Source organism: Taudactylus pleione, unplaced genomic scaffold, assembly GCF_031769625.1.
Source record: "Taudactylus pleione unplaced genomic scaffold, aTauple2 ptg000347l, whole genome shotgun sequence".
In the NCBI taxonomy this organism is placed as follows: domain Eukaryota; kingdom Metazoa; phylum Chordata; class Amphibia; order Anura; family Myobatrachidae; genus Taudactylus; species Taudactylus pleione.
This window is the reverse complement of record NW_028284748.1, coordinates 387501-411661: the sequence shown is the minus strand read 5'-3', so window position 1 is coordinate 411661 and position 24161 is coordinate 387501. Positions and strand designations below refer to the sequence as shown.

Here is a 24161-nt window from a genome sequence, read left to right as displayed (position 1 = left end):
GTCAAAAAGTTCCAATTCTGATCTCGGTGATCAGTGTCAAAAGCCCAATTTGGTCACACATATATGTAGCTAAACTGAATGAGATCTGGCAATTCTTAGGCACATCACTTCTAGAATAATGGTTATTTGTGCAGACCACACACAGAGAATGACACAGGAGACATCTTCTGATCGAACTGAACAATTTATCTGATAATCGCTGAATCTCTTTGAGATCACTTAATTCCCTTTGCCTCTATGCTACCAGACTTCCATCATTTAATTTACTTTAACTAATACAACTATGCTTCCTAGTTTATCTGGTAAAATGGTTGATATTTCAGTATTGACATTTCTAATCCATTGTGATAGAAGTGTGCCAGAACACAGATTCCATAATACACCTTCCTAATCTCTACACAGATTTCCCATCCTCCCCACTGCAAACACTCTGCATGTTTTTTGACTTCCAGCCAACATGTTTACACACACCTCCAACCGCCACCACCTCCATTAACTCACAAAGTATATAAATCAATGTACACAGATATATGCGCCATGGAGAATATATGCCCAAATTAATGAGTTCATTGAAGTAAGATTACCTGAGAGATGACTTTGAAAGCAGCTGTTTTGCCAAGCTTCTCCCCTCCCTTGCTTACAGACTCAGCTGAGTGTTTAGCCGTTTTTGCAGCCTCTTCTACTCCCTCTCGGATCTTGCGGCCAAGGTCACTCTTGCTAACTTCATCCAAGCTCTGCAAAAGGAAATCAATTTAAAATATATTAAAAAATAATAATAATATTTAGGTGGGTTGTTAAAGTCTCTCCAAACACCAATTGGGACACACACAGATAAAGATATAGATATATATATATTATTTTTTTTTATTATTTATTTATTTCAGTGTTCTCCCCAGAAACTTTTTCCAGGTTGGTGGGGGCCTTCGCAATAATAAAATGTTTTAAATCCTGACCTTATAATGATTTAAACTTGAAATAATTTATATATTAATTTTCCTCTTCTTCTTAGAGGCCCCACTTGCTGGCACCAAATAAATTATTATTAATACAACCCTCAGATACTGTCCCCACTTGCAGGCTACACAGAATATATTTTTTTATACAGCTCCACAGATACGGGCCCCATTTGCAGGCTCCCAAATACTGTCCCCACAGATTTTTTTTGGGGGGACACTGTGGAAAAATGGCACAAGGGCCGGTAGAAATATGCCCCTGGAGTCATTATTCCTTATGAAGTATAAGTTTTCCTCATTAACACTACAGTGATTACACCAGAACTCAATAGTTTTACAGCACATTATGCATATACGAAAAAACACGTATGTATTAGCTGTATATAAGAGCTTCGGGGAATTTAGCACAGCTATCTGAAACAAGACAACACTAGTGTGTATGGGAAGAGAGAGCTTACAGTAAGTTGTGTAAATAGTTAGTGCACATACTGAATACCACATGCTCGTCAGCAGTAATACTGGAGTGGAAGGAACATTAGACTATGCTACTGCTTCCGGCATAGTACAGCCCGGTGTCCCCGCATTATGCCGCTCACACCGGCAAAAGGTGCTACAGGTGACTGTGTATAACACAGCGCAGCAGCAACTTGTAACCGGACAGCTGATTGCGCCGCTCCACATGGGCAGCAGCACTGGGGTAACCACAGGAAGTTCCCGCAGGAAGCAGAGCTGGACCCTGCTCCACGTGGGGACGGTGTAACTGCCAGCAGGTCCCCCGGAAGCGGCACATTGGTTCCGCTCTCAAAGTGCATGTGAACAAGGACACGTTGTGGGTGACCAGGGACGCGGCGCGTTAGGGTAAGGGGAAGTGCCGGGCGATGCGCCCGGAAAAAACAGCCTGAGAACACTGTAATTCTCGGTCACCGGAATGAAAACTGATATAGGGCATGATTCAGAGCTGAACGCTATTCCGATGTTCACTCAGTTGAGCGATTATCGGTGGTCTGTACATGCGTTCCAGTCGTATTGCGCACGCTGAGGTCCGCTTGCGATGTGACCACACATCACTCCCGGATGACGCAGAGGCCTGTCTGCACTTCGCATCCAGCTGGCTATGAGGTCTGTCCACACTGTTCCTACTCTGTGCTGTCAGTGTGTTTACTCAGCATGCTAACACTCAGGCTGCACACCAGAGTTCCCTCCAAAACTCAGTATGGTCGCAGCCATGTTGGATTCAGTCACCTGACTCCTAGACCAGCGGATCGCAACATCCCATCCCTGGGGATCCACCCTATAAATTCCATTTCCTGGCCCATATGTCAGTACAACTCTGTGCTGAGCTCCCAGGCACTCTGTATCTGAACGGTTCCAGTCCGTGTGATTCCAGTTCCAGTCTGTTTGCAAGTCTCCATTCCATCTGTGCTCCAGTCTGGGTTATCCACTGAGACTTGCTGCTAACTACAACCATCGGTTCCAGCCTATATCTACAACCATCGGTCCCAGCCAATATCTCCAACCATTGGTCCCAGCCGATATTTCCAACCATCGGTCCCAAACCGATCCAGTACTTCAATCCATTAACATCAATTCCAATCTGACTGTCTCCAAACCTCAGTTCCAATCAGATTGTATCCAAACATGGTTCCAATTTGATCCTGCTTCATCAATCCCATATAATCAATTCTACTACTATTCGATTCTACCACTACAGTTCCAATTCAATTTCCAGTCTAATAAAGTTGTTCCCTACTGTCCTCGCCTTTGAGCTCATCACCTCCAGCAGTTCCACTGCCTCTTATCTTCCCTCAACGCATGAAGAAGTCCTGGTTCAAGCCACCCAGATTCATGCACGCCTCTTCAGTTTCCACTTCAGCCTCCCACGCCTGTTCCAACCAACTCCAACCCTCAGGCGTGAAACAGTCGCTGAAAATGATGGTTCAACATGACTGCCCCTTATACTCGGAGACTGGAATCTGTAGTGATCACTAACCAGTCCAGGGCCAGAAAACTCAGGTTTTTCCGTAGGGGTCCACCTTAGCGACTTTCTTGTCTCTGGGGACAGGGTGCTAAATTGATTTTATAGTTGATGATTGGACCTAGACCAACTCATTAGAATGTTTAACAGAAACCTCCTGGAATGCAGACTTGCATATTGGACTGCTTCAAATATAAATACCATATTCACTAGTAGTTTCATACAACAGAGAACTGATGGGCCTCTGAGCCTCAAAATCTTTTTGACTAGGTTTTGAATGTCCCTGATCTTCTGGTAGAAAAACTCTGGCCAATGTTGAACCTGAGGCCCAAAAATTCCATCTGTAGACTGGGAACCAACCTGATTTTTTTCCAATTGATAACCCCATCTGTGGTACTGCAAGACGTCTAGTGCCCTTAAAAGGTTTGCCTGCAGCACAACCTCTGAATCTGCCTTGAACAATAAATTGTCTAAATGAGAAATCCATCTTTAGTCCCACCCTCCTTAGGAGGCCTGCTATGACTTTTGTAAAGCTCAAGGGGCCGTTGCTAAACCAAAGAGTTGGAAATGCCTTTCTCCATCTCTGAAACTTAGTAAACTCCGATGGCCTTTACAAACAAGCACATGAAGATAGGCATCGGATGTCTATACATGCCAAAACTTTGTTTATCTCCATTCCATTTATGACTGACTTTATATACTCCATTCTGAATTTCTATAGTCTCAGTTTTGTATTTAAATCCTTTAAATTAAAAATGGGTCTGAGAGTCCCATCTTGTTTTTGGACTAAAAACAGACTGGAATAACACTACGTTTCTTTGACAATTTGGTACTGGGATGATTACCCTAGATTCTGACAAACCTTTATTGCCTGACCTAACTCGAGACATTTTTGACTGTAGCGTGGCCACCTTGTTGAAGATAACCTTTTCGGTGGTGGTCCCGAAAGATTGATAAAGTAATTCTTTCTATTATATTCGCTACCCACTTGTCTGAGGAAGATATACTCCATTGATCCTTGAATGACAGCAGATGGACACCTACCCAAGATATCGTGGGCGTATGCCCTGCCTGTTATATTGACATCCTGGAGCTTGGATATCTGTTTCCTCTCCCTCGGAATGAAGGTAACTGACCCCTGGCCAATAAGTACTGGGCAGCCTGCTGTTTAAAAAATATGGGCAAAAATGTTGTCATTTAGGCCAGTGCACTATTAGCAGAGAAAATTTAAAAAAAACGGGGGGGGGGGGGGGGTTCGACAATTTTTTTTTTTTTTGTTGTATCCAATTAAACCCCAGTCCGAAAACTTTCCGTTTATCTCACGAAAATATGTTCTCTATTTCTACAAAGTCCATAGGGTTCCACAGGGGTATAGGTGATGACGTCAGGCATCGGGCACCATAGTTAAGTTTTCAGCCTCCCAGGATGCACTAGGGTCCCCCTCCTATACCCCGCCCCCGAGCCAAGGCATCTCAGTTACGTACCAAGCCATAGGCCGGAGGAGGAGAAGGAAGAGAGAGAAAAAAGATCTGGACACACACAAGAATCACATTCTCACCAGAGGGAGACGGAAAAACCGGTGACCAGAGCAAAGCCCATCTGCAGCACAGGTGCGACAGGGCGGGAGTCCTGTGGAACCCTATGGACTTCGTAGAAATAGAGATAGCAAGGGTAAGTTCCTGTGCTTAAAGGAGAATCCGCCGCCCGAAGGAAGCATCCGGAGAAGCAAAGGTGTCAAGCGCGTAATACCTCACAAAGGTATGGACAGAGGACCATGTGACAGCCTTGCAGATCTGGACTGCAGAGGCACCACGTCGAGCTGCCCACGAGGGACCCACAGACCTAGTGGAATGAGCCCTCACAGAGGATGGAACTGGCAGGCCTTCATGAAGATAAGCTTCTGAAATGGCCATACGGATCCAAGCTGCCAAAGTTTGTTTTGAAGCAGGCCAACCCTTTTTACGGAAGCCATAGAGGACAAACAAGGCGTCCGACTTCCGAAATGAAGAAGTGCGGTCAACATAAGTCCTTAAGGCCCACACAACATCCAAAGTGGCCTCATCCACTGAAAGACCAGGTAAGTTAAAATACGGCAAAACGATTTCTTCGTTAATATGAAACCGGGAAACAACTTTGGAAAGAAATTCAGGACGAGTGCGCAGCACTGCCCTGTTCCCATGAAAAATCAAGAAAGGGGGTCTACAAGAGAGAGCCCCTAAACCAGAAACACGTCTGGCCGAAGCTATGGCCAGAAGGAAAACAGTCTTAGCTGTTAGCCATTTAAGATCCACTGAGCCCAGTGGTTCAAACGGCGGTCCCTGGAGAGCCCTCAGGACCACAGCCAAATCCCAAGGCGCCACAGGTGGAACAAAAGGCGGCTGAATTCGCAGAACACCTTGCATAAAGGTGCGCACATCAGGGATTGTAGCAATCCTACGATGGAACCAGACAGGGCAGAAACCTGCACCTTCAAAGAAGCAAGGCGAAGCCCATGGTCCAGTCCCGCTTGTAGGAAGGCTAGTACTCTAGACAGACGAAATTCCCGAGGTGCATAACCTCACGGCCGACACCACTGGAAAAACGTATGCCACACACGATGGTATATTCTCGCGGAAGACGGTTTCCGAGCTCTGAGCATGGTTTGCACTACAGAGCTGGAAAAAACCCTGGACCTTAATATGGCCGTCTCAACAGTCACGCCGTCAAAGACAGCCGAGTCAGGTCGGGTGAAGACAGGGACCCTGTGACAGAAGGTCCGGTCTAGCGGCAACGGCAGAGGACTGTCCACGGACAGACCCTGAAGGTCTGAGAACCAGTGCCGTCTGGGCCATGCGGGAGCTATCAACAGAAGCGTCCCTCCTTCCTGTTTGAATTTCCGGATTACCCGCGGAAGAAGGGAAAACGGAGTAAACAGATAAGCGAACCGGAACGTCCACCGGACGGACAGAGCATCCACCAGAGACGCCTTTTCGTCTCTTATGCGAGACCCGTACACCGGCAACTTGTTGTTGTGCCGGGACGCAATGAGGTCGATCTCTGGAAGACCCCACCTGTCCACCAGCAGTTGAAAAACGTCCGGGTGCAGGGACCATTCCCCCGGATGAACGTCCTGGCGACTGAGAAAGTCCGCCTCCCAGTTCAGCACTCCCGGGATGAATACTGCTGATATAGCCGGGAGATTGCACTCCGCCCATACCAGGATTCGGGACACCTCTACGAGAGCCGCCCGACTTCGGGTTCCTCCCTGCCGATTTATGTAGGCCACGGTGGTAGCGTTGTCCGACTGGACCTGCACTGGGTGACCTTGGAGAACCCGATGTGCCTGCTGGAGAGCATTGAACACCGCGCGGAGCTCCAAAATGTTTATGGGAAGCTCTGCTTCTGCCTGAGTCCACCTGCCCTGGAACAAGTGTGGACCCGAGACAGCTCCCCAGCCCCGAAGACTGGCGTCCGTTGTCAACAGGACCCAATTCGCCACCCAGAACGGATGACCCTTGTTGAGATGGGTCGTCTGCAACCACCAGGCTAAGGACAGGCGAACCTCCGGAGTGAGCACCATCGTCTGGGATTTTAGAGACTGAGGCAGCCCATTCCATTTGGACAGGATCAGGTGCTGCAGAGGTCTGGAGTGAAACTGGGCATATTCCACCATGTCGAATACCGACACCATGGAGCCCAGTAACCTCATCGCTTTATGTGGAGACACCCGGCGGCTCTGCAGACAACTGCGCACCCTCAACTGCAAGGCAGAGATCTTTTCCCCCGTCGCAAAGATCCTTTGCTGTCCGGAGTCCAATAAGGCTCCGAGGTGCAGAATCCGCTGACACGGGATCAGGGTGGACTTCTGCCAGTTTATTAACCAGCCGTGCCGTTGCATTACCGCAATGGTCAGGTCCAAGTGGCGTAGAAGGAGCTCTGGAGATCCTGCCACCAAGAGAAGGTCGTCCAAGTACGGTAACATGCGGACTCCCTGCAGCCGCAGGGAAGCCGCCATGACCGCCATCACCTTGGTGAAAACACGTGGTGCTGTCGCCAGGCCAAAAGGCAACGCCCGGAACTGAAAGTGGTCGTTGCGGATTGCAAACCTGAGGAACTGTTGATGGCGTAAAAGAATAGGGACATGCAGGTAAGTGTACATCCTGTATGTCCAACGACACCATGTAGTCCCCAGGTTCCAGCGCAAGAATGATGGACCGCAGGGTCTCCATCCGAAACTTCGGCACCCGCAAAGACTTGTTGAGAGCTTTGAGGTTGAGTATCGGACGATACGACCCATTGGGTTTCTGCACCAAAAAGAGATTGGAATAGAAACCCTGGCCCCTCTGGGAGAATGGAACAGGCACTATAACTCCAGCCTGGAGCATAGTGTGCAAAACCTTCCGCAGTTCCAAGGCTTTGTTCCGGTCTGATGGCAGACCCGTGGTGAAGAATCGAGACGGAGGTCTGTGCCGGAAGGAGAGGGCGTACCCGTGAGAAACCAACTGTCGTGGTGACTGACCAACACCGGGCAAACTGCAGCAGGCGGCCGCCCACTTTGGGATCCCCCAAAGGGAGGCCCGGACCGTCAGGCCCCAGGCTTGTCATCTGGCTTAGGGGCCGGACGCCTGATACTCCATGCCTGCTTCCGGGGCTTGGCCGATTTTTTGGGGCCAGCCTGTCGGGGAAAGGATTGTGCTTTAGGCCTACCCTGGGCCCTATAAGGCCGAAAGGACGACCTACCTGAACCGGAAGGAACTGCAGCAGACGGGAGACATGCCGATTTGGCTGCCGCCAGTGTGGCTACAATTTTGTCCAGGTCCGGACCAAATAGAATTTCTCCGTTAAAAGGCAACGCTTCCAAGCTCTTTTTGGAATCAGCGTCCGCCTTCCAAGATTGCAACCATAAGGTGCGACGAGCAGCCACAGCTGCTGAAGAAATCCGAGATGCCAGGGTACTGATATCCAAGGCCGCTTCGTTGATATAAGTGGCCGAATCCCGGAGATTGCCGATCAACTCAGTCTGTTCAGCCGAACAGTCGGAATCGAAGGATGCCTCCAAAGTGTCAGCCCAGCGCTCCATAGCTCTGGCAACCCGACAAATGGCCATAGCCGGCCTAGCTGCCCCCCCCCCCCCGCAAGGGAATAAACGGACTTTAGGCAGATCTCCCCCTTGCGGTCCGTAGCATCCTTAAGGGAAGACATGGATGGCATGGGTAATGTGGCACTACGGACTAGGCGTGTCACATGAGAATCCACCTGTGGAGGGGATTCCCACTTAGAAAAATAATTATCCACGAACGTATAAGCCACCGCCAAACGCCTCTGCGGCTGGTATCGTTTGCCAGGCTGTTTCCACGCCTCCTCTAAATGGTCCACCAACTGACCCGAAAGAGGAAACACTGTGACGTCACCCTTAATATCCTTAAAAAAGGCATACTTAGATTTGGACACCGGAGGATCTTCGTCCTCAATCACCAAAGCTGTGCGGACTGCCCGAATAAGTCCAGGAATATACACCTTGGACCTAGCGTCCGACTCCTTAGTACGGAGAGGTTCCTGGTCGGAAACATCCAGAATCTCCCCATCATCAGACGTCACTTCGTCATCCTCATAAGGAGCAGACAGAGACGCCACCGGCCGCTTATGTGGCCGCAACACAGACTCCCCTTGTAACACAGCTGTACAGAACTAGTCAGGGAATTAACCCACGCAGTCTCCTGAGAGACCGGGGGAGGGGAAATAGGGAGACTGTGTGGTACCATCAATTGCCTCGGGAAACCCTGCATGGGTGACGATACCACTAACTGCTGGGACAATCCCATCTGTGAGAACGCGGGCTGCGGAGCTAACTGTCCCACCAAGGTTGTAAGCGCCTTAGCGAAACAAGCCCAGGGTGGCTCCTGTACCGGTGCTGTGACCGTAATTGGCCGCGCCAATAAAAAACACTGCCGGCATAGCCCCTCCGCGCTACCCTCCCCCTCCGCAATAGGTACTTTACACGTAGTACACTGAACCTGGAGAGGAAAGTCACTCACAGACATGATGGTGGAAAGTATGTGACCCCTCTCACCAATACTTGTTAGTATAGCGAGAGACCACCCTGCAGCACCGCACCGCACCGCAAGGGCTTTAGCAGAAAGAACAGGGACAGTGATAAGGCTGACAGTAAAAAGTTAAAAGTACAGGCAGCAGCGCTAGCACAGTCACATACAATGCACAGAAAAATAAATCCTGCACTATCAGCGCTGATACTCAACTACACAGACACAGAGTCTGGTAGGACACAGCGCTGCATACACAGACCTGACCAAGCGGAGGAGAGGTATGCGGGGGGACCCAGACCACGATGCCTCCGATCTTAGGCTTCCAGCAGCGTTCACCATGCGTTCTGAAGATGGCCACCGAGGAGCATAGAGGAGGCTGGCCTGGGGGAAGAGCGCTGCCACAGGGCCAGTCGGCGTGTGCAGAGAGGGCTGTGTGCAGCAGGGGAGGCGCCGGCTGTGAGACAGGGAAGGCGCGCTCCCCTGGCATGCATTTAATCCCTGGGACGCCGCAGCGCTACCGCTCTGCCGCGGTCCGCTGTCCCAGGGGAGTAGTGGAAGCGCAGGTTAATACCTGGCCCCACGCTGCAGCCAGTCCCCAGGGAGCCCCCTGCCTGGGGACTTTTGGACCATGTTCAGCAGGGTCCCACCGCGGGACCCCTGCTGCTTACCTTTGTCCCCCTTAGATCCGGCCATGGTCCAAAACATCTGGGGTCACCGCTAGCTGTGACCCGAGATGCTTACCAGCATCCCCGGATTGGTACCAGCGTTCTGGTACCGGCGGGGGTGTAGGGAAGACAGCATGGACGTCAGTACTGACTGTCCATGCTGTACTTCCAGATGTGCTGCCACAGCTGCAATGAAGAAAATTTCAGGGGCTCTTCTAAGCCCCCCTCTAGCAGGTGCATCCGACTCCGGCCAGGCACCAAACGAATCTGAGATGCCTTGGCTCGGGGGGCGGGGTATAGGAGGGGGACCCTAGTGCATCCTGGGAGGCTGAAAAGCTTAACTCTATGGTGCCCGATGCCTGACGTCATCACCTATACCCCAAGGTATCCTGTGGATACCCTATGGACCCTGAAGTAGAAAACATAGGATCCGTGAAAAGTCGCAACCTTTGTATTTTCACTGCTGCGGAAAAAAGGGCTTCTTATCACGGATTTGGAGATGAAAGGGCCAGCAGTTGACTCACAGTAGTGACACTACTCAGTACTAATAATGAGTCTGAGCGACTCATTATAGTACGCCATTACGGCGTGTCGCCCAGGCAAGTAGCAAAGGGTGGGGGGAAGAAAGGCGGTGGTGTGGACAGAGGGGAGTATCTTTTTCCCCCTTCTCCTCTGCTGTGGCTGAGGGATATAGCATCTGATGTAGTGACATCACTGCGCCGAGGCTCAAGGTTTCAACTTTTCAGATGCAGTAAGAGAGAAATGTGATGACGTTATCATGGGACAACTAATAATTAATGACAATACGTAGATCTAATTTTTTACTTTATAAAAGGATGGTGAAACTGGGAAGCACAAAAATTAGTCCTTTGGGAAACATGTCTTTCAAAGTTAGTAAAATGAGGAAAGGGAAGATCAAAAAAGTTTGGAAAAGGCAGGGGCTGGGAGTTTGGTGAGTCTGCAGGAAGAAAGCAGTCAGCTAATGTCTATGTTTTCTAAGTGTGTATACATTTTATATTTTTACATCACAGATAAGCCACCATCATATAGTAGTCCCATGATACAAGCACAAAATAGGTGTCAGCAGAAGAGGGGAGACATACCAGACAAAATATTCCCTGTAAAGCACTGCAGAATATGTGTGAGCTATATAAATAACTGGTAATAAATAAGATAGAAGAAAATGGGTAACGGGCAGGTGTTTGGAGAGACATTGGGGGACGTCTGTAGATACTACAGGGTACTACTGCAAGTTAAATTACTGAAGGTGCTGCACGCCCGCCCTGTAGCGGAGAACAGGGTGATGGAGGGAACATTTTCATCCACTGTGTAGCATGTGGCACAGGAGTAGTTGAGTATAGTACACCGGGCTCCGGAGCACTGCATCACCCAGTGGGAAACCAGGAAAGCCAGAATCAGCACAGCGACTTGTCCAATAGTGTGTAGAGCAGACGCTGAACTCAGCAGGAACATGACGGCTTCAGCATTTTAACACAATACATCATGTACAATGTTCTATGATATTGACCTCAATCAATTTTCTAGCTGTAAAGAAATATCTCTATGTCTGAACAAGTTACCAGGACACTGTATCATTGCATGTAACTCTACCTCTTGATAACAAAACAATGTACTGACTACAGAGGTTAATAATCACCAATTGTAATGCACAGTCAGAAAGTCTACAAAAATGTTAATTCTGCAATATAGTATTACCACACATTCTGCATGCTGTAAAACTGATGGTGACATTGTTAGCACTTTATTAATAGTATTTAGTGCGTCCATCAGTGAAAAGAAATAGGTGGTGAAACCATCTTAATGTTACCTCTTTCACAGTGTCCGATATCTCTCCAAATCTCTTTTTGAATACCTCTGATGTCTTCATAGTTTCAGATTCTATTGTTTTCTGTCATTCAAAAGAGAAAAATACATATAATAAAACCAATGGGGGGAGGTGGGGCTGAAATGCAGATGATAAAATGTATTTATATGAGGGTTATGCAAAGCCTGTTCCGTAAATTATCTTGCCAACTATCCACATCACTGAGTATTATGCAGTATTATGCATTCATGGGTCTTCTACTAACCACAACTATATGTAATTATCAAACTGAACAATTTGGTTCTCACAGCCACTATGCCAGATAGGATTTTAAACTAAAACAGTGACTAATGACATGACTGGTATTTGCGCACACAGCTCCCAGTCACATGAATAGATCCCTTCTGTCCACTTTACCATTACAAGTGCACAAAGACAATCAAGCCAATACTCCCATTACCAATTACACAGGAAATAATGCACATTAAAAGCATTTTAAGAAATAAAGCAAAACATTTAAAAAGACTGCAAATATAAATTGGAAACTATTTAAATTATCTGTAGCATGTGCAGTATTCTGATTGAAATACATTTTGTTCAGGAATGTGTGTGCCCTGTGCAAATAAAAAATAAAATAAAAACTGATAAAAACGAAGAAAAATTCAGACAAAAAAAAAAATGCAAAAAACACACACATTCAAATAAGATAACCATATGACTTAGTTTCACTTTTATAGTAACTGTGTAACATTATATATAATCTAGTACACCCAATTACATTAAAAACAAAAATGTGCTTCTTGTGATTTATTTGTATATGCCCTTGAATGAAATGCTATATATATATATATATACACAAAAATGTGCTAGAGGCCCACAAATATTTTACCTTTTCAAAGCTACACTTGGGTAAGGATGGAAAAAAAATGTAGAATGCAAGGGTTAGTAAAATGATTGGTACAATCTTTTAGGGAACCAAGTAAGATATACACCAATAGAAATGACAGCACATGCTAGCTAGACACTAGCAGTACCTTTTCTTCTACTCACTCACCTGGCTCCTGGAATTTGTCTCGACCTGAACTAGTGGGATATATTATCAAATTATAGAATGATCGCCTGCATTTTTGTGTGATCATGCGCTGTTATAAAGGAGTTCTGGCTGGCTGTACGGACCTATATAACCAGGGACCTGAATTTATCCCTTTGAATTAGAAATGGGTTGGGCATATCCACTCTACCCCTCACATTCACGATCCTATTCAAAGGGTACTTCCATACTATTAGCTAAAATAGCGATGGCAGCAAAAAAACTATATTATCACAGTGGATCTGTACGGATACTATCCCATTAGCTTTGTTACTACCTACAGTAGGTCAATTTATCTTTATCAAATGGACTGGATGGAATGTTCCCTAGATGTGGAGTCCACAGCTAACAATTTTTTCTTGATCTAGGCTCTATATGTCCATACATTGTCTCCCCGTATGAGAGAACTCACTAGAAAAGTGAGTTTCTCTAACTTCTTGGTGCAATTTAGAATTGTTATGCAATGGCTCGCCTCCCTTTTAAGGTTATACATGCTGCAGCACTGTCTTTGAATGTTAGAGCACTGTTGTGGCTCCCTCTCCTAGTTGCTATATTTAGGCCATTCCCCGATATCAATCCAGGTGTTCTTGAACTCCATCCCATAGAGGGTTTATTTTTGTTAAGCTTTCCTACAGATTGTTATGTATACCCACCGGCTGCTGTTTTGTTATGGCGCATGACTCAGAAATCTAACACCAAAATACTGTAACACTAATTATTTCTGATCTGTTACCTAATTTTATTATATTTTTGTTTCTGTAGGGCATTATACTGCTCTATAAAAATATAAAAACAATATTACAGAATGACAAAGTACAAATTTATAAAATACAAAACTCCACTAAAGACGCCAGGGACATACATATTTAGTAATGGATGCAAATACAAGTAACTGTTCGGGAGCAGGCTAATTTTCCTGGGCTCCTAGTGCTGTTTGAGCCGCTGCTTTGTCTCCCTGCACACTATAAGTAGACGTTTTGGGGACCCAGTGAAGCTTCTCAGGATTTGTACCAGCGAGCTGGCAGCATTGAGAAGTCGCAATCCCCGTATGGTATCAGCTGTAATTCCTGAGCTCCCTGAGCTGTCTGTACCGCCGCTCGGTCCTAGTGGATGCTTTTTGTACTGTGGTAAGTAGCTTAGCGATGTCGGATATTGAATAATAAGCAGGTAGTAAGGTAAAATGTCTGGATCAACGCGTTTCGTTCACAACTGAGAATTTTTTCTACCTGTACAACCAGGCTAACAGCATACACTAGGACAGAGCCACGGCATAGACAGCTCAGAAACTACAGCCAGGTTCAGACATCGAATGCGGTTTCTCAATGCTGCCAGCTTGCGGATAAGAACCCGGAGAAGCCTCGCTGGGTCCCCATATCATCTACTTACAGTGCACACAGAGACAGAGAAGTGGCTCAGAGAACTAGGAGCTGTGCATTTCTCCAGAGAATAGCGCTACAGTGGCTGTGGCAGTCCCACTATCATAGCCTGCTTAATCAGAGGATGATGTACAGTTTTGGAGAACTTGTACCCACTAAAACTGGACCAAGCAGGTACCTTGTGACTATTGCATATTCGGGACAATAATTATCCATGCTTTATACTACTCCCATGAAATTGCACAAATAATAGATATTATACTCTCCATAAATGTCTCTTATTAGTGGGGTATTTTATATAATTTGGACTGAAAGATTATACCTGTAAAGGTGGAAATTAGTATTTATTATACATTGTTACAAAAGTTACATCTTTTTATTGTGTCTGTATATGTGTTTGCTTTTGTTAAATGTTTAGAATTTTTTTAAGAGTTTTTTTTTTTTTTTACACAGCGCATATAAACTTACAAATTTCTTGCGAGCTTGTTGCAGTGCATCGGATTCCTCAAATTTCTTTGCTTCTTCTCTAAATTTTTTAATATTTTCTTCCATCTCTTTGTTTTTTGACAACTCTTGCTTGATATTATCAAGCAGCCCAGCAAGAAATCCTCTTCTACCTTGAGATGAATAGTACCGAAACTAGAGTGAGATAGATAAGCAAAAGGAGTTCTAGCATTATTTCCTTTTCCTATTATTGCAATGTCTGCTATTACTATAGAAATGTAAAATACATGTGTGTCCTCATACACTGTTGCTCAAGTCGCGACAAACAACCCTTTTCGGCGCTCCAGGCGACTCAGCTGCACATAGCATAAAACTGGAAGTGGCAAAACTACTTTGCTAGATTACACTGATCAATTTGATGTGTAACATTTGTACATCTTTATGCAATGGAGCCTGAATCTGTGTAATGCTGGGTACACACGGATATATCTTAACGATATGAATGATAACGATATTGTTCCATGTGTATGCAACGAACAACCAACGATGCTCGCTCCTGCTGGACGATATCGATAATCAATGCATGCAGGCCAAGCTGGACGATATCGTTAGGTCTCCATAGGGTTCCGCGATCGTTGATCGTGGGTCATTAATGGTTGTTGGATGTGTGGATGAACAATATTGTTCACCTAGCACACCAGGATTTTTAAAGGAAGATCGTTCAGCGATATTGTTATCGCTGATGATCGTTCCGTGTGTACACAGCATAAGAAGAGCTCCAATGCAGCGGCTGCAGTCTCTCATGCCAAGATCCATTGCAATTCATCATCTGCTACTTTGTATGTATTTAAAACGTATTACAGTGCGGTTAAGGTCACAGCCCAGCTTCTGTAGTACACAGAGAGTGGTGTTTTACTGCATCTGCGATGCGAATAAGACACAACATTTTAAAGAAAAGTACTGTATCTACGCCTCTCAGAGCGTCTTGGTCACGCGAGGCGCTAGGTGTATGAGGACACGTCTGTAAAATACAAATAAAAATAGCAACTACAATAAATACTACAAATTAGGGATTTTGATTTATTGAAGCTGTATTTTTTATTATTTAGCGTTCCCGCTAGGCTGTTTTAGCGGGGCGCGGCGCAAAAAGCACCCTGCCCTCCAAAAGGAGGGCAAAAAGCGCCCTTCCCTCACAGCCTGCGGGTGCCGTCTTCTGCGTCCCGCGGGTGGAGAAATGTGTGGTGACCCGGTATCTATTCTCCCTGTCTGCAGCGCTTGGGGGCTGCCCGGCGTGTCCGTAAGTGCCGGGCACGCCCCCAAGTATGACGAAAAACGGGACGTGTCTTAGACACGCCCCTTTTATGGTCACGCCACCTTTTTGGACGCGTGCGTGCACAAAGTTGCCCTCTCTAGCTCCAGCGCCCTGCCTGCCGCCGGAGCTAGAGTGAACACTATTATGTTTGTATTTAATTCTAGGAGGTACAGTGAAAAACTAAGCAGTACAACTCTGTTGTCCTAAAAAAATGTATTCACCTAAATGTATATGGGAGAACACATAAATCATATATATATTATTATAACGAGTAGCAGTGTCGGACTGGGGCATGAAGGGCCAACCGGGGGAATGCAGTGATAGGGGCCCTTTCTTAGGGGTGTGGCTAACCATATTAGTAAATACTTCTAGTGCATGCATGATAATACACCAGATTAATAACAGCAATGCATTGTAGAAAATACACCATAGTCCTGTGCAGTATAACGTAACATATGTATAATTCAAGTGCACAGTCTGGAGGGGGTGGGCCCTGAGGCAGTGGGGCCCACCGGGGGTTTCCCCTGTACCCCTGTGGGCCAGTCCGACCCAGACGAGTAGAAAGACTGTGGCATTATGAAACGGCCACATGATGATATTAGGCAGAAAACAAAAAGCCAAAAAGCAAATATTAATGGTTGTATAGTTCAAATTCCTGTGTGCCTGGAATTGTCAAACTCCAAAGTTTACACTTTCATATAAGCCACTAAAATAAAGTACTTTTGTTTTCCCCTCTACATTACAAACAGCATAAATTCCACATCAATTAAATAATGCTTACATTGCTGTTCAGCAAAAGGGGTATCTGGATTATAGTTAAAAGGTCGACAATGTCTAGATAGATACCAAATGTTAGACAGGCAATAGGTCGACAGGAATAAAAGGTCGACAAACAAATGGTCGATGCTTTTTTTTGGTCCTTTTTTAGGGTTTGGCACTTACCACCGGAGGGTTAGGGTGAAAATTAGGGTTAGAAAAAAAATAAAATATGTTTCGACCATTTGTGTGGCAACCTTTTGTCCCTGTCTAATATCTGGTGTCTATCTAGACATTGTCAATCTTTTAACTGTATATCTTTTATACTACAGCCAGCAAAATGTTGGTTCAGAATTCAAGTCTATTCATTTTTTTTTCCAAAATATTTTATTGGTAAACTGTATACATTAATAAAACATATATAATATATAATGTATCACAATCAAATGTATAAACAGTTACAAGTCTATTCATTTGTGCTTCTTAATAAAGGGAACAGGGGCATTCACCACCAGTAATTATCAAATCTATTCTGGAATGGAATTATTTGAAATAAGTGCTCAAAACAAATTACAATTAAGGTTAAATCTAATAGATCACATAAAGCGTGCACATGTATTGTAATACTAATCAATAACTAATATGGAATTTAAAAATACCTAAAAAAAAAAAAAAAATGTATTGTATAAAGAATATATTTTCTAGAGAAGGTGAAACTTTTTAGTATGAATTTTTTTTTACACAGATGTTACTAATTGATTGCACCTGATTTGACATCCATCTTCAAATATAAGCATATTTTTGATGTTATGTTATTCAGTCTGCCTGCATGCCTCTGACTGTACTGTCTGGAGTCTTTCTTTAAAGGACATGCGAGTGCCGCAGTTTTCTGCTTTGCTAGAGAATATTATATATATATATATATATATATATATATATATGATACCCCCATAGTTATGGGGTTACCCCTTAGTATATAAGGGGGACACTTAGGTGTTCTTGAGCCCCTGTCATTTTTTTTTTTTTATTTATTATATATACACAAGATCATACAGCACCATTGGCCCCATAGGATAATACAATGAACTTTTGCTGACCCTTCTCCCTCGGACCTTACTGAGCATGTGCAGACACGGAGGTAGAAAGTGCCCCTTGGTCAGCGACCCATTTTTGGAGGGAAAATCCTGCCCCATTGATTGGTAGCCTGGGTGTCCAGGCAGAGATCCCTGTAGGTGGCCTGTTGCCGAGTCCCCACTGTCCACTCATAGATGCCGGACCGACAGGGAGGAGAGTGAGGGAGAGCTTATAAAATACCTTCCTCTAGGGTGTCAGTGCTGAGTCTGGGAGGAATTTCTGAAAAAAGGATTGTCTGTGAGGTGCTTCTGTGGAGTGTCCCTGGATCTGTACAAATATGGGAGCAGTAACCCCTCTCATTTATTCTGGATTACAAATACTGCACCTGGTGCTGTCTGTAATGAGTTGCTGTGGAGTGCCCTTGGAGCTGTAAACATAAGGATGCTATAACTTTTATGTTTGCCCTGGATTACAATTACCAGACTTCACATTAGCCTGGAGAGCTACCTATCCAATCTGCCAGGAGATGTGGTCTGATGCTGGATGAGAGTCCCTGGAGGAAGCTTGCCTGGGGATTTGCATAGAGCACCCTGCTTTGGAAGAAGCGCCCTCTGAATAAGGACTGCCTTCCTAAGTGCCTGTTATCAGGAGGAGCCACATTTGGAAATCTGCGCATGCTGGGAGAGAAGAGGAGCTGCCTGGGAAGGAGGTCTCATCGCTCCATCGTCGCAGATGAAGCCCCAGCTGAGGAAAAGGTCCCGCCAGTGACGAAAACCCTGCTGGCACCCGCATGGGCAGAAGAAAAGACAGCCCCAGAGGAAGAGTGCTTCAGGACCCCTCCTGCTGCTGTTTGTTTGCTGGACGGAGCCCCTGTGGAAAGGGATTTTGCATGCAACTAATATCTCAAAATTTCTATGACCATATAGTCTTCATATATTGTTGCAGGTATTATTCAGTGTGCTGAGGTACAATAGGGGGTTAAATCCTCCTTCTTTTTCTACTTAGTATGACCCCTCCCTTTCATGCACCTGATTAGTACTGCTAGATTGATTGAGCAGCTGCCATTTTTGTTTGTTTGTTATGAGTTGCATGAAGGAGCCAGCATTAGTAGGGCATGCTGGTTCTAGTAGTGCTAGTTGGAGTTCCCAGGGGTGACTCCCAGGTAAGCTGGCTCTCAATTTGGATGCATTTATGTATGTGCCTTTATCATGAGGCCTTACATTTGACAAAATTATATATGTGCCTTTATCATGAGGCCTTATAATTGGTATATTTTACATTTGGGGTGAGCGTTTGGGCGTAGGGCCCCCGGGACTGGTCTGGCTGGGCCTCCTCAGGGCATCACCACTTAATACACATAGTTGCTTTTCACATCACCTTTTATGTTTGTTTATTATTCATGTATTTTTTCACATATATTTTAACCCCTCATTCCACACTTAATGATTACTCACACACAGCTATACTTTACACTGCACTGTCACTCTTTTTCCATTTTCGTGTGATGCCCTGGGGGGGTCCTGGGCTGGACGTTTTTTGGGGTGCACTGCGCCCCGACGTGAACCCCTCAGTGTTAGGGACTGCTGGTAACAGAGAAGCCGTGACGTGGCCCAGCAGCCTCCCATGTATTTGCAAATGCATGCAACTAATATCTCTGAATTTCTATGACCATATAGTCTTCATATATTGTTGCAGGTATTATTCAGTGTGCTGAGGTACAATAGGGGGTTAAATCCTCCTTCTTTTTCTGCTCCTTGTAAAATACCTGCTGGAGGTCTGCAGCTGGGAGCTCTGGTGCGGTGCTGTGCATCCCAGAGTTGCCCTGGACATCGGAGCAGGCTGAATAGCCACTGCCAGGGGTGAGATCATACCAGAACCTCCCTATACTCTGTCCCTCCACAGCTCCTATCTTCCCTCCACTAAGGCCCTGCCCCTCTGTACACCTATCCTATCTGGGTCCCCTGGGTCTATTGCATTATCCTTTACCTTGTGGCTAACTATGATTAGGTTGGGAGACTAGGTTTTGTGTAAAAGCTGGGACCGGGGGTTAGAATCCCACACAACTGGGTGTAGAAAGGAGTCAGTGTTTTAAATTGGGTATAGTGTGTGAAGTGATGAAATAGGGAGAAAGTAAAAGATAGGTCACCCCCTCTTTTCCCCAAGAGTTGCATTGGTGGCCATTTTCTTTCCTGTGAACCTCTGGCTCATGTCCAGGGGGGGACGTGCCTTATGGGTGTCGGCTCATGTCCGATGCCACTGTGGGTGATGTACAAAGTATTTTATGTCTAGCTTTAAAGTAAATGTAATGCCATGTGATATGTATTTGGCTCTGTTTACTGTTTGACTCGTGTGTTAGCTAAAGGGTTGATAGTGGCCCTCCTCTGTTATAATACTCTGTAAAGCTGTTCACTGCTCGCTGTGTTATTATTGTCAATGCTGATTAATATTTTGCTTGCATTAAATGTTTGAGTATTTACCCGTATTGGTGTTGATGTAAATTGTTTCTTATACACTATTTGGCCCGGTAACCATTTCAAAGACCATTCATGCTGATGTAATGTATATTGCTTGTTTATTTAGCCCTGTGTAACCCGGCTGGCAATTCTGGTGATAGTAATTTGTGGCATAGGCTATTAGGAAGACTGTTGTCCCTATTTTCTCAAGGCCTGTGTTACATTATTGCAAGTGGCCAGTGAACTACTGCTACCAGCATAGCCTCAGTTGTCCTTATTTTCTCAAGGCCCAAAGACTGTGTAAGTTACTGCAAGTTGCCGGTAAACTACTGCTATCTGCATAAACTGTTAGCCATTTTCAGCTGATGAACTATATTTTGCATAGACTATTTGTTGTTACAGCTGGTGCACTACAAGTAACCTATCCAACCTGTACGTGCATAACCCTGCTTGCAGCCATTTATTTTGCATAGACTATTTGTTGTTACAGCTGGTGCACTACAAGAACCTATCCAACCTGCAGGGGCATAACCCTGCTTGGAGTTAACTGTTTGCATAGACTATTTGTGGTTACAGCTGGTGCACTACAAGAACCTATCCAACCTGCATGTGTTTTCCCACATTTTTCTCAGCAAAAAGGGAGCGTTAACCCAGACTGTATTTCACAGCTATATAGACTGCCGGAGCACCATTGATTCAAGCTAGAATTGCAGGTTTCATATTTAGGTCTCTCATTTGTTTTTTTGGTAAAGTTCTGCAGGAATTGTGGTTCTTGATGGTTTCACATTGCTTGCCAGCTGGGGTCACCGGTAGATGACGGGGAGGTAATAAATAAATACCTTGTCATTGAATAGTGTAATTAATTTCATTCCATCTGTAAATGGTTAATATCTCCTGTCACTTGTTATTAATTATTAACAAATAATAAAATTGCGTTGCACCTTCCCTCCTGACTGGTCACTGTGTCTGCAAAAGGGGAATTCAGGCTTGTCTCTCTGTCAGGGTGTGTCCTATCTTAACACGGGGAAATCGGCCACCAAAGCAATCCCAACACACCTGAACCTGGTGCAGCACTGTACAAACCAGTCAGTACATCACACATTTTATATTTATATTTATATATATATATATATAATTTATATTATGTTACATACAGGTGTGGCACGCCAGGCAATAATACCAGGGTAGGAAGAAAATGTGAATACAGACATTAAAACGTTGACTTAGCAACGCTGCCCTACCCTGGTATTATTGCTTGGAGTGCCACACCTGTAACCTCTAAGTCTGTGGAGGCACCCAGCGAAGTAAAGTGGTGAGGAGGAGTGCCGGACCCTGGTATTTTTGATATATATATATATATATACACATACACATACATACATATACACACACACACATAAACAGAGAATATCAAGTGTGCAGTATGTGTAACGGCTTTTTAATATTTTTTTTGCCTATGCGAATGGATGTTTGTGTCCATGTTACTGGAGGTTTTATATACTACATACTGTATATTGCTCAGGTTTTTTAAAAGATGACTAATAAGGTATATTTTAGGTATATAATGTCAAAATATTTAATCTTCTAGTGTGCCGACACGCAAAGTCCTTTTCTTTTTCTTCCGTTGCTATGGTAACAATTACATGACTATGGGAAGCATCACTGACTGTCCAAGTAAAATAGTATAATGATTAAATTAGTAATGTACAGACAGTATTTTTCTCACATATATAATTATTTCCTTATGTATTAATATTTACCTTTACCTGTTGCAACTTGAGAGCAGGGAGACATATCCGAAAAGGACTGCTACTACTCCTTATAGGTATACAGTGCCAGACTGTTGCAAGCCTTTGCCCACCAGTAATCCACGTCTAGAATGATGGAAATAAGTGTCAATACTGTATTAAGAACATTTCACGTTTTTTTTTATTTTGTAATTTTAAAAACAATCCCAAGCAATATTTGTTATCGCGGAGGTATAGATGAAGGGTGGGGGTCCAGACACATTGAATCTACTACAAAACATTCCTATGGATAAATGTAGCGAACAAAGGTGAAAAACACCTCCTCTAGCCTATAACACGTCATACAGCAAAATAGGAGGGTAGTTTGTATCATCTACAGATGCGCCCACGAAAACCTATTCTCAAATTGCGTGGCACACCACAGACTCTCTTAAAATTTGCATCTTAAGTTGCGACTTTTTATCTTTTTTCCTTTGTGACAAAAATACTATTTGTAAGTATCTAGTACACTATAAGCAAGTTAAGATGCAAAATTCAGAGAAAAGTATGCAATTTGGGTAAAAAGGTAAGAGAGTCTGATACCAGTTACCTACGCCACACATCGCTATGCTTGATCTGCAACTTCATACTAATTATTTTGCAACAAAAATACTAAATTTAAGTACCTAGTACACTATACGCAAATATGCATGCAACTAATACAAAATTTAGGAAAAAAAAAAATCAAGCCTGGGAATCGCTACCCGAGATGAGTGCCAAAGTTGTGCCATATGGTGTATAAGGACACATCTGTAATAAAGGGGTAGGCAACCCTTGGCATTAGTGTCACAAGGTAACTCAAGGATGTTTTGAGTGGCACTCGTAGGGTCCGCCCTTCTACTATTTGGTATGCTCCTCCCCATATAGTCTACCCTTGATGATATGCACACACTAACAGAAAAATGTGCTAAAAGAAAATGGAGACATATAATAATAATTTTATTTATATAGTGCTTTTCTCCAGCAGGACTCAAAGTGTTTTACAAAAATCAAGAACGTAGTACAGAGGTACAGAAAGGAAGAAAGAAAAAAGATAAAAAATACCAATGAAAATTATACAGGATTGTTGTAGCCATTTTAGATAAGAAGTACCAAGCATTATCGATCTTAGATATGAAGGTACTAGGTGAGGCAGCCTTCTTGGGCGCAATATATAGGTTACACTGGATGGAGTAGAGTAGGCAATGCTTTGAGGAGATTTCACATAATGGGGATGTATTCATTTGAGATGCAGAGTCCTTACAAAAACATGAGATCCATGCATTGTTCATTCCCTCCACGAGTGTACCAGCAAGGCAGCCATCTTGGGCACACTACATAGGTTACAATGTGTGAGAAACAATAAATGGAACTAAGCGATATACAGGTAAATTAAATGTCTAATACGATACACACGGCATGAATGGTTTTATATGTTGCCCATCATGCCCATGAAGGAACTAGCCGAAGCAGCCATCTGGGGCGCGCTACATTGGTTACAGCTTGCAGAATGCGCAATTATTAGAAATATAGCACAATAGGACACCAAAGTCTGCTTCACATGTATCAAAAAAGGAAAAAGGAGTCTGCTCCACCTGTATCATAAGAAGACAGCAGTTTCTGCTCTGCCTGTGCTATAATAATAGGGCCCTGGAGTTGGCTGCACTTCCATTACAGTACCATAACACCACACTCTGCTCCAACTCTATAATAAATACCATCATTACCTGCTGCCAGTCACAGGGAATTCCGGTCGGTGCATTCCAAAGCAGATATCTACAACATGGCCGCCACTGTGTGTTGTAGTCAGTGTATCCCGAGACACAGTAGCCTCATCATCACCTTGGGAGTGTCAACTAACGAGAGTTATTGCGTCCATGCAAATGAGTGAAAGTTGCTGCCTAGAGAGGAGGAGGGAGGGTGTGTGTGTGTGTGTACACACATACGGTACCAGTCATAAGTTTGGACACATCATCTCATTCAATGGTTTTTGTTTATTTAAATTATTTTCAACATAGTAGATTAATACTGAAGAATTATATTCCATATGTGTTCTTTCAAAACTATGAAAAGACACATATGGAATTATGGCCCTGATTCGGGCTATTTTATTTTTTTTTAGAACGGCCTCCTGGCCGCTCTCATAGCTGTGGGTGACCACCCACAGCTATAGCGAGCGGCCAGGAAGATGGTCGCGATGGTCAAGACCAACGCGACCATCAGGCTTGCGACGAGACCATAGTGGTAGGGTCTCGTTGCCGCAAGCCCCTGAGAGATTTCGGCTCTAACAGAGCCGAAATCTCTCCCACTGACATCACTCGTGATGTCAGTGGGGCTGCCCCCAAACTGAGGCGTTCACATGGGAACGCCTCCGTTTGGACAGCCACTCCCCTGGCCCGCCCATCAAAGGGGGCGTACTGTCACTCAACATCGACAGCACGCTCTCTTT

General features: G+C 44.7%; 1 protein-coding gene across 2 annotated transcripts in view; it reads right to left on the bottom strand.

The window, feature by feature from the left end:
* Positions 1–24161, bottom strand: part of TIMM44 (translocase of inner mitochondrial membrane 44) — a 119563-nt gene that overhangs the window by 80221 nt on the left and 15181 nt on the right. Inside the window, exons 2-5 of one of the 2 annotated variants that reach the window (XM_088444076.1) lie at positions 21707–21820; positions 14376–14546; positions 11445–11525; positions 585–734 (exon numbers count right to left, since the gene is read on the bottom strand). In XM_088444076.1, coding sequence (XP_088300202.1) covers positions 585–734; positions 11445–11525; positions 14376–14546; positions 21707–21820 — 516 coding nt within the window. The remainder of the gene's footprint in view (positions 1–584; positions 735–11444; positions 11526–14375; positions 14547–21706; positions 21821–24161) is intronic. The other variant, XM_088444077.1, reaches the window with a different exon arrangement.